The following is a 10304-nucleotide window of genomic DNA, read 5'->3' on the forward strand; positions in this document are numbered from 1 at the left end:
CTACCAAGGGTATGCCATCATTTCCTTGGTGGCCTGTTGACTGCGATATACTTCGGCTGGAGCCCTCACGCCTTGCTACATTGGTTCTCTGTGAGGCTCTCGGCACCTAGCTGAAACCACTTCTTGCCCGTCTCTGCAAAGACGACCATCTTCTTCTGGCCAGGCTCGTACAACGGCCAGGTGACACCCTTGCCATCAGCCGGATGGTTGTTGGGATTCTTTGCGAATGAGAGCCATAGGCCTATCAAATTGTTAGTTAGACTCGGATACGAAACGACTCAACACTTACTCTGCATTCCATCCGCAACTTGCCACTCGTACTCTGTAGAGTTGCCATGGTACTCGTAGTGGGTTCCGAACAAGAGGGGCAACTCGGCTGTTTGATGTAGGTAAGCAAAGGAAGTGGTGCATAAAAAGGCAATTATACATACCACTGTGTGTTGCGCCGATCCAAGGAAGCGGTGAGATATTGAAAAAGTTCCCAGTGTAATAGTATCGATAAGTCGGGTATCCAAATTTAGCACGAGCCCTGCATCGGTATATTAACAATGGTTGCAACTCCTAGTAGCCAAAGACGCATACCTGACTTCTGCGGCAACAGGACAAACAATTGCACCCAGACCAATAGCAATCTGTGAAGCTGATACGCCATTCTCATTATAGGCGCCAAAGCCAGCTCCTTCATTGGCATTGTTACCAAAAATCCATGGCTGTTATTGTATCAGTAAGTTTTGCTCCAACGAATGACGGTTTTGACATACAACTTTGGTGACAAGACCTCTAGCAAGGCGATCGGTTGTGTTGGAAAATGCTGTCATATTATCTCCTACAGGCGTGAATGAAACACCTGCTGTTTCCGAGTAAACCTTTTGTAAGACTGAAGCGTCGATCTCCTGCATACATTTCAACTGCTTGTTGCCAGTCTTGCATCCAACCTTGGTAGCGATAGTGTCAAAGTCGGTGTGATTACCATATACTTTGGCCAGCATACTTGGCGCTCCGGAGTCAGAGATCAAGCCTTTGACGATCAGGTCCTTAGGATACGCGTATCCATACATTCCTACTGACCCAGCACCAGCAGACTGTCCCCAAAGAACCATTTGGTGAGGATCGCCTCCAAAGGCAGCAACGTTGTCGCGTACCCACTCGACGACCATGCGCTGATCAAGCAGACCAACGTTCTGGTGCGCTTCTTTCGCATTGGGAAAACCGAATAGATTGACGCGGTAGTTCATTGTGACAACTATGTGGGATTGAGTCCTCTGGATCCATTTATCAGGAATCTTGTAAAGCGAGTCTGCGCCGCCGCCAGTGAAGCCGCCACCTGGGATGTAGATGAAGACAGGTAAACGCTTCGTAGTTGGTTTCAACGGGGCGTAGACATTGAGATACAGACAATCTTCCGAGTCACCGCCGTTGATCAGGAACTGTGTCATGTGCTCGGTATAGACCGTTGGCGTTTTGCTTATGGCTTGCTTGCATGATGGCGCATACTTCTTGGCTGAGATTGAACCCTTGCTGCGTACACGGCGGGGAGGTTGGAAGCGAAGAGACTTGAGTGGCGGTTCAGCGAAGGGAACACCGAGGAACTGGCGGACTGAAGGTGCAGTCTGATTGATAAAGCCTGTCAGTTCGCCAGATGTCGTCTCGACGGTCAAGGAAGCGTCATGGTGAGAAGGGATGATGAGAGCTGAACTGCTAGCTAGTAAGGCTAACAAGGAGGATGTAGGGAGCTTCATGATTGCCAAGAACGCAGAATACCATTGATTCTAATTGGCCTTTGTCTTGGTAGTATCATTTTATAGTCGCTATATAGAAGGAGATGCCGACGACGGACCGCATTCCTCTTTGTCTGGATAAATCTTTATCAATTGTCATCTGGGGTAGTGGAGTTTCGAGCCAGTAATACGCGGAGAAGCCTGGGGGAATTGGGCGCGGGGTGCAGATCGATACGGCTCACGGCACCGTTGGCATTGTCTAAGTGGGCTTCGATGGCACGTCATGAAACGTTTATCCAAGAGATTTGCTTGTTCTAGTCATTCAAAGACGAAAAGAGTATACCTTGGTTCCCCGCAGTGTCTAGTTAGTGCCTAGGGTCTGGTGCCTGGTGCCTCGGCTTTGTTCGATCTCGATAATTGAGATCCGGGGCCGATGTAACTTGCAAATTGATACCCGCGTTGATAATAGCCCCTTAGGAAATTATACGAAGAGCGGGAGTTCCATTTATGTAAACACAAAGTCTCAAGTCTAACAAGGATAGTGATGTGACAAAGATAGGAACACTTGTCAGACTACGGCGAATTCGATAAGTTAACAGTTTCAATGAGTAGAGCTGTACTCTTATTTGCCAGAAGACCTTGATATCAGATGAAACTCAAAGAAAAAAATAATTGATAACGATGTGCTTCAGATTACTACCTAATCTGCCTGCAGCAGGTTGCTATTCCACACACTGATAATCATACCCCAAGCCATTGTAATCGAGACCTCCAATAGGATACCTCTCTCACATAAACACCCAAACTTTGAATAAAACACTCTGAATAGAATCACCGTCCTCCTCGTGTATGTATCTTAATTTCTTAGGACTCCATAGCACTCTTCAAGCTGCTGGAAATAGTCTGGTAGAGCTTGACTGCACCAGAAACAAGTGCGTTAAAGTCAATGGAAGCAATGAGCTGACCAACACCAGACAAGCAGCTTTGAGCCATCGAGTTCAAGTTAAACTTGGCAACCAATGCACCGAGGCCGCTGAGGAAGGTAACCATGATGGAAGCTCCGGGGATGTTCTGGCTGTTTGTTAGTACACAGTCTTAAAAGTTCGATCAATTTCCATCACTACTCACAGACTCGGAACCAGAAATCTTCTTGGAGACATACTCAATGCCAGCAGCTGCCTGAGCATTGAAATCGATAGAACCGACAAAGGTGGCGGTGACATTGAAGCCATGACCGATCTTCTCATTGAAGTCGATGGCGTTCTGAAGCTGTATTAGTTGAGATCATTGATGGTGAAGATTGGAAACTTACGGTACCGACCAGGTTGAACATGTTGTCGACAAGATCGCGGCTAGCCAACTTCTCTTCGGTCTCGTCGTCCGGGGTGATAGTATGCTTAATCTCGTCGAAGAAGGATTCAATGGGGTTGGCGTGTTCCTCAGCTCCGGTTTGGATTCCAGAGGACAGGCCACGAGCCGTGTTTGCCTGAGGAACATAGGCAGCAAGAGCAGTGCCAGAGGCAAGGAGAGTGGAGAAGATGGTAAGGAACTTCATTTTGAAAATTGGTTGAGGTGGTAGAAGGATAGAAAGAATAAAAAGAGTGAATCGACAAATGAGTGAAGTGCGAGTTGTAGTTACTGCGTCAAGCAGAAGTAAATAGTCAAATGAATGTGGTGAAAGTAAGAATGACTGCGTCAAGCAGATTTGAGTGAGAAGTGAGAGTAATGGAATGAAGGTAGCGAATGGCTTGTTGAGTGAAGAATGTTTGGACTGGTGCAGAGAGCTGAGTATTTATATCTCGAAACTATTCAGAAACGTCATAAGACTATGAACAAGTTCCCTCATGCCAAGCATCTCTGTCCGTTGCATGTCGGATTGCCTGGAGAGATACAGGACTTAGCGCGGGACTGACTATCCATCAAAGTGAAACGGGTGTCAAAGCGATCTGCACGGCGCCGAACCTAGCGCAACTTATCGATCAGCCGAACTCTTTTAGCGCATTGACAAATGTTTGGTGTTTAGTGAAGATATTCATCAAGCAAGATGTGTAGTCTTCGCTAGAGGGAGAAGGGCATTGAGCGAGCTGCAAAAGATGCTACAAAGTTTGGCATCATAGGCAGGGCTGGTTCCTCTTCCACTTCTGGCTAGATGCTGTTGTGGTCACTGTTGTCTGTATAAACTTGATATTGTGACAGTCACAAATAACTATGTAAGTTGAGCAGTAACAGAGAATAAAGCTGAGTATTCGCTCTCGTATATTCGACACAGAGGAGCCCTACAGAACACATCATCACTTTGAGAGATCTACAGCTGGCATGCTACCGTCCGTGTGGTTGCATTATTGCCCTCGGGAGCGGGGAATAGTAATCTCGTCTTGCTCTTCATCAAACTAAAATGAGCTTGGATCATCACGTGTTTAAGATTTTGTCTCCTTTTTGTTTTGTTTTGTAGCCTTGCACAGAAAGCTAAGAGAAGGGTTGAAACATCCAAGTGGTCCTTGATCCTGAACACAACGTGTGCAGCTAGTCATACAAACAATTACAAGAGTCTGTGTGTTCTATGCTCTGTCCCATACCCTTGTACAAAGATGATCTCAGTGGAGCATTGTTTTCGTCGGATCTACGGGCAAGATGATAGTTGAAACAACTGGCCAGTCCTATTAATTGAGCCTAAGCTGGCCACGCGATCACATATGCATATTCAGTAATCTCAGCAATCTCTTTATTTTATGCTTACGCTTTGTAATCTTGTTTAGTGACTAAGAAATAGTCGAAACCTCCAAGAGGGCCTAGACTAGCACTGAAGCGTGAAGTGTACCACTGATATTCATCCACAGATGCGATAGTCTGTGTGTTCATCAATTCGACATGATTAATTTACTCGTACCAATTTATTATTAATTTGATGTACTTTATAGTTTCAGTGACTGCCGTGACATTGGCGCTGAATATTCTCTGTATATTACTCGATATTGCACGTCCTTGTATATAGTACATAGTACTGTGGACCACGTGGACAGAGCGCATTATTAATTTCAGTCCGGAGAGAAAATGCGGGTCCATATAGCGCTTATCCCGCTTCACATGCAGTCAGCTAAGAAACGTGCTTTCTCTCTCGCATTCTTCTCACTTGAATCGTATACGTGACTCCATTATCTACTGCATACCTACTTGAACAAATTAGACAACATGCCGCCAGCCTTCACGTTCGTCAACGTCAGCAATGCACCAGGACTTGGGCCTAAAGAGCGGAGAGAAATGAGGGGCCATGTCACACAGACCAATTTCGCCAAACGTAGACAGAAATTGGCCAAGGTTCATGACAGTGATAAGCAAGATGCTATCAGAAGCGTCTCAACTGTATCGAGATCGAACCGTCAGAGAATTCAGCCAGAAAAGACATCAAATGATTTGATCGCTGTTCTTGATCCTGGCTGTGATAGACTCCTCACCAATATGGTGGACTCAACACATTCCCCTATTGCCTATCGTATGGTTGCCAATATGGACTTCTGTTGAACAATCGAAACTGACCCTTCTCGAGTACTCCACACGTTTCGTCCGCTGATCTTTCCCGCGGGTACTGCTGGCCCTGGTTCGTCTCGAGAGGCAGAATGGGTCACCCTTCTCCAGTCAGAACCGGCACTAGTCGAAGCATCAATATCTATTGCTGTCAGACACTGTACTGGACAGAAAGACAACGCAACCTTCCGCCAGGCGGTTTTTCACAAGAGCCGTGCTATTAAACGGGTCAATCAGAAGCTAGGTTCGCCATCAGGTTTGACGGACGGGCTTCTGAGCGCTGTCTTCACCTTGACATATGCTGAAGTATGTGATTTTCCTCTGAGTCAGGCATGACATCTAATGTTGTTAGCTTCTTGAAAGTGACTCCACGGCAAGAAATGCCCACATCGACGGATTGGCTCAGATGATTCGTGTAAGACGGTCGACGGGAAACACAGCTATACCGTCATGGTTTTGTGACTTCCTTCTCTAGTAGGGCCCCGTTTCAACGCAAGGAGCAGAATGAGATCTAACAGTCTTGGTTAGCGATTCGCTTGGACAAGCGCTACTCACTTCCAATTATCCCAACCAAGCGCTCATTCATGCTCTACAAAACCATGACGACCCAAACGCGACGGATATTGCAACTATCCGGAATAGTATTAACGGACTTTGTCTGCTGATCGACAGCTACCACAATTCCCCAGACCCACGTTCAGATTTTCCCCTCGTAATTGGGCTCGAGGTTGAACGACTCCAACTTGAAATAGATACTCTCTTGGGCAGCCATGAGAACTACGTCCACTCACTACATGATGCTCTAAGATTATACCTCTTGTTACTGTGGCCAATGGAGGAGCCTGGTCGCTTGCACATTCTTGCTGAAGAGCTAAGATTTGATTTGTTGCAGCCTCACATGAGGCTTTGTGCTTCAATGGAATTATTGGTCTGGCAGCTTTTCGTTGGCACGACTGCTGCAGAACCGTCAAGTGAAGTCCGATCTTGGTACACCACAAGGCTAAGAGAGGTGCTATGGTCGATGCATAGTTTCGGACAGGACAGGGTGCTAGACACTCTTACTCAAGCATTCACACCTGATGCGTGCCTTTTGCAGAAATTCAGGGCCATATGGCAGGAAGTATTTTCTACTTAATATCATGATGAGGAAGGATCGAGGAAAAGAAAGTGTTTTTATGGTATTGAATACCGTTATGTTTGCATTCTCAGTTTTAGCTGTTTTATTCTTAATCCAATTCTGTGACCTCGTTTGAAGGCGCACGCACTGCGGAACCCTCATATTTGTATCTGAAATCTTGAAGCTACCCTCGTGAGCTGTAGAATCTTAGATATGTGAGGTTTACACTTTGAAAATGATAGCATTTAAGTATCCTTTATAGCAAAGCATCTCGAGTTCAGGGTAGGAGTTTGGCTTATCTTATCTTATCGTGTCTTATCGAGAGCTCATCTCGCGTATCAGCCAATAATTTCCAAGCGGGACATATTTAAGGGAGGCCTGCTCCAGTCGACCGACTCATTCAGATCGTTTCATATCTTGAGAACAAATCTAAGCAGCCCCATCCTCAAGCCCCTGTGAATCTCAGCCTAATTTGCCTAGACGTTTGGAACTAGCGATAAGCTTAAGGAATTGATATAGGTATCCCTCGAAGTCTAATGCGAAATTAATAGATATAGCTTTATTATAAGAAATAAGGCTTTTAAAGTAATTTTAATTTTATATAAATATAAAAGTATTACTATATAATTTACTTATTTTTCCTTTAATATAAAAATATTAAATATAAAAGATTAAATATTATTAATTAATTTACTTAAATATATTTTAATCTTTATAATTAATTAATTATAGCTATATTAATATAATTATTAAATTAGGCCTATAAAAATAATATAATTAATATTCTTTTTAATTTAAATTAATAAAAAAAAATATTAAAAAAGCTATTAAGGCTTTAAAAATTTTATTATTTATTCTTATTAAAAATTAAATTAAAATTATTATAAATACTTTAAATTAATTAATTAATAATTAAAAAATTAAAATAGTTTTCTTTAATTATAGCCTTTTTCTTTTATATAAATCTTTTAAAATTATTATTATATATATAATTTAATTTATAAGAGAAAAATAGCTATTAAAGGCTTTTAAAGCTATTTTAAATAATAATAAAGACTTAAACTTAATATAAAAGCTATTTCTATAGAAATTAAATAATAAAGTATATAAAGCCTAGTAAAATAAATTAAAATATTAAGCTAGGTTAATTTATAAATATAGCTATTAAAAGAAATCAGTATATAGAGTTAAGTTAAAAAGGGTTAATTAGGTAATTTTATAGGTTCTAGGTTAAAGGAAGGTTTTATAGGTTATATAAGGTTTTGGTTACTCTATGTAAGCAATAAACAAGTAATCGCATAAGCTTAAGGAATGATGTGTTATAATGTACAGGCTTGAAGCCATTGTATCTGTGATATCCACTGTTAGTGCATTGGGTTGATGCTCAGTGGTCCGTATCACGTGAAGACATTCATTGAAGCAGAACCAATCGGATGATTTTATTACTAAGTTTGACTTTATCCACCATCAACACAAATGAATTTACAGATGATGGCCATCAACACAGGCTCGACTACGGGTTGCATAACAAGAGATGAAGACTTTACGGTACCCAGCACTCTAGTATTTTCAGGCCAGTTGATCACATCTGAAGATGCTCCATCAACGCCACTCTACCAACTCAACAGAGAACTCGCTTGCAAAGTTCAAACGAATATGGCCATAATATTCGAGAGTGTTCAATTTACTGAAACTATTAATCCTGAAAGTAAAGTTATTCGAAGGCGGAAAACCAGTCAAGATCTATACTACCTGGTACATCTTCGGAACAGCCCATTATCTCAGGACAATTTACCCATATACTACATCACAGCAGCATCGCCAGGAAGTTTAGGGAATATTCAGCTTGATATTTGCAACACAGACCACCAAAAGAAGGATTTCAAGGCGATGCTAAATGCCGACAAGTCTGCAGCAGATATCCTGCTATTCAATCGCGACACCCAGCAGCTGCTATTTGACATTAAGCCCGAGTGGAAAGGCGATCAATATCAGTGGATTGATGAGAACGGAGCAAAAGTTGCGTTCGAGTCGAGGACAGCCGAAGGGCAAAGATTACATATTCAAGTCTCATTACAACAACAAAAAAGAGATGCGTTAGTTGCATTGTGGATCTTGAGATTGTGGAACAGTATTGCTGAGAGCAGCGTACCAAAATGAGAGGGTGAGTTGGTATTCACAAGTTATAGCATGGTTACTAATTTGGTTAAAGAAGAACAGGAACCAACTGGAACAGTTCGTCCCTCAGACTACCCATCATGATACAGGATGTCTGAGGGGATGATATTTCGCGGATCTTTAGACAAGGACAAGTGTTTGAACGGCACTGAACGGCGGGACACGATGTAAAATAGGAAGCATTCAAAGGCAATCTTTCTTCAACGAATATAAATAGAAATGCATTATGAAACTATGAATTACTATAAATGTGATCATCTCGCTGGATCATTGCTGGTGCGCACCTCAAACTCGACTGTTTTACTGATCCCTATTTGTTTTGAATCCATCTCATCCATATCGATGTCCGACGATGGACTCCTGTGGTCTCTGCGATTGATGATGCGCTCTTGTGAGCTTGCTCTGTCGCCACTTGACTCTCCACCTCGCACTTCCACAATGTTCTCGCCTTGCTGTGTTGTGAGAATGATATCGAGGCCGTTTCCGCCGAAGCGTTGACGCGGGTAAGCACCGGGTTGGTTTCGGCTTTGTCCAGAAGATCCGTATACTTGGTTATGGAAGACGACCTTGGAAGCGAGAATGTCGATACTAAATTATGTCAACGAGTGAGAGGCTACCTGGGGCTAGTTGAACCTACATCATCATTACCGGGAACATGCATTCCATCGAATATGCAAACCGATCAATCTGCGAAGCCAGATTCGTGGCCATCTGTTGATCGTTTTGGAAAGAGTATGTGATTGCCCGCATCACACCAAGCACAGCAAGAAGTGCAAGTCGGACTTCGGTGCTTCGCATAAGATATCGGAACAGACCAGCCTTTATGGCGGCGCTGAGAGATGTTGACTTTGCCGACCCAAAGACTCGAAGGAGGAAGAAAGAGCTAAGGCATTCCAACAAGGCAATGAGAATGAAGTATCCCATGTGTAGGTGATTGATCAAGGACTGATCTTCGTCGAGCCCTTGGAGAATACGGCGAGCTCGAACGGCTGCAATGACAACACGAATGGCTGTCACCGAAATGATCATGGACCAGTATAGAGTCGCGAATATTATCCAGGGCCGACCGCGAAGAACTCGACTTAGAATGATGTAGCTGTAAAATGACAGTCCAGCTTCTTGTATCTGTTCAACCAGATTCCATTAGTAAGACATCGTGAATGGACGCAAAGCATAACGCACTAGCCAGAGTATGTCGGCAAATATAGAGGCTACAGCCTGAGAGGTAACACTATTACTCTTATCGTAAAAAGCATAATAGCAAAGGCCGTTTGCTATCGCTCCGGCTGCACTGGTAACGATGGGAACGATGGAGACTGGTCCAAAACTGGTGATACCAGCGACCATGAGACCGAACAAAACATTTGCGATGCCGATGGTGCTGAGAATCGACCAGCTCAGCTCATAGTAGACGGTGTCGATCATGTTGAAAGTGCGATCGTTGGGTTATCGTTGGTGAAAGGTCACGCAAGTCTCACCATGGCATATCTGATCGAGGGGCGGAAGCCTTGTCAGTGGAGAACGAAGAAAAAAAGACGATCGAGGAGCTGAGCTTATTATTAGGAGCGTTGTAATGAGAATGGAAAATTCCAAATGGTTGCTTACCCCATGGAGACACTTTTCCGGGGTAGACAGATCCCTGTGTTGGTGATCACATTAATGAGGGGGAATACCCCAGAGTGGACTGATGGTCCATACGCGAGGTAAAGGGGGGTTCATCTGGGGGAAGTGACACAAGACAGGGAGCATGTTCGAGTTTATGCACGTCG

At 43.5% G+C, this 10304-nt stretch overlaps 5 protein-coding genes across 5 annotated transcripts; 2 read left to right on the forward strand and 3 right to left on the reverse strand.

Moving 5' to 3' along the window:
* Positions 1–65: 65 nt before the first annotated feature.
* Positions 66–1739, reverse strand: FPOAC1_005452 (uncharacterized protein; the record flags this gene model as incomplete). Its single annotated transcript, XM_044849979.1, has 5 exons — positions 66–241; positions 290–376; positions 432–529; positions 583–710; positions 762–1739. 5 exons carry the CDS (start codon positions 1737–1739, stop codon positions 66–68), a joined length of 1467 nt encoding a protein of 488 aa, XP_044708689.1.
* Positions 1740–2582: 843 nt separating this feature from the next.
* FPOAC1_005453 (uncharacterized protein) lies at positions 2583–3273 on the reverse strand (the record flags this gene model as incomplete). The annotated part of the gene is made up of 3 exons (XM_044849980.1): positions 2583–2789; positions 2847–2981; positions 3031–3273. The coding sequence occupies 3 exons, from the start codon at positions 3271–3273 to the stop codon at positions 2583–2585; spliced, it is 585 nt and encodes a 194-aa protein (XP_044708690.1).
* Positions 3274–4907: 1634 nt separating this feature from the next.
* Positions 4908–6375, forward strand: FPOAC1_005454 (uncharacterized protein; the record flags this gene model as incomplete). The annotated part of the gene is made up of 4 exons (XM_044849981.1): positions 4908–5208; positions 5263–5546; positions 5593–5714; positions 5769–6375. 4 exons carry the CDS (start codon positions 4908–4910, stop codon positions 6373–6375), a joined length of 1314 nt encoding a protein of 437 aa, XP_044708691.1.
* Positions 6376–7833: 1458 nt separating this feature from the next.
* FPOAC1_005455 (uncharacterized protein) lies at positions 7834–8517 on the forward strand (the record flags this gene model as incomplete). The annotated part of the gene is made up of 1 exon (XM_044849982.1): positions 7834–8517. The coding sequence occupies one exon, from the start codon at positions 7834–7836 to the stop codon at positions 8515–8517; it is 684 nt and encodes a 227-aa protein (XP_044708692.1).
* A 272-nt stretch (positions 8518–8789) lies between these two features.
* FPOAC1_005456 (uncharacterized protein) lies at positions 8790–9960 on the reverse strand (the record flags this gene model as incomplete). The annotated part of the gene is made up of 3 exons (XM_044849983.1): positions 8790–9123; positions 9173–9660; positions 9718–9960. The coding sequence occupies 3 exons, from the start codon at positions 9958–9960 to the stop codon at positions 8790–8792; spliced, it is 1065 nt and encodes a 354-aa protein (XP_044708693.1).
* Between the last annotated feature and the right edge of the window lie 344 nt (positions 9961–10304).

This window comes from Fusarium poae, chromosome 2 (assembly GCF_019609905.1).
Source record: "Fusarium poae strain DAOMC 252244 chromosome 2, whole genome shotgun sequence".
Lineage (NCBI taxonomy): Eukaryota > Fungi > Ascomycota > Sordariomycetes > Hypocreales > Nectriaceae > Fusarium > Fusarium poae.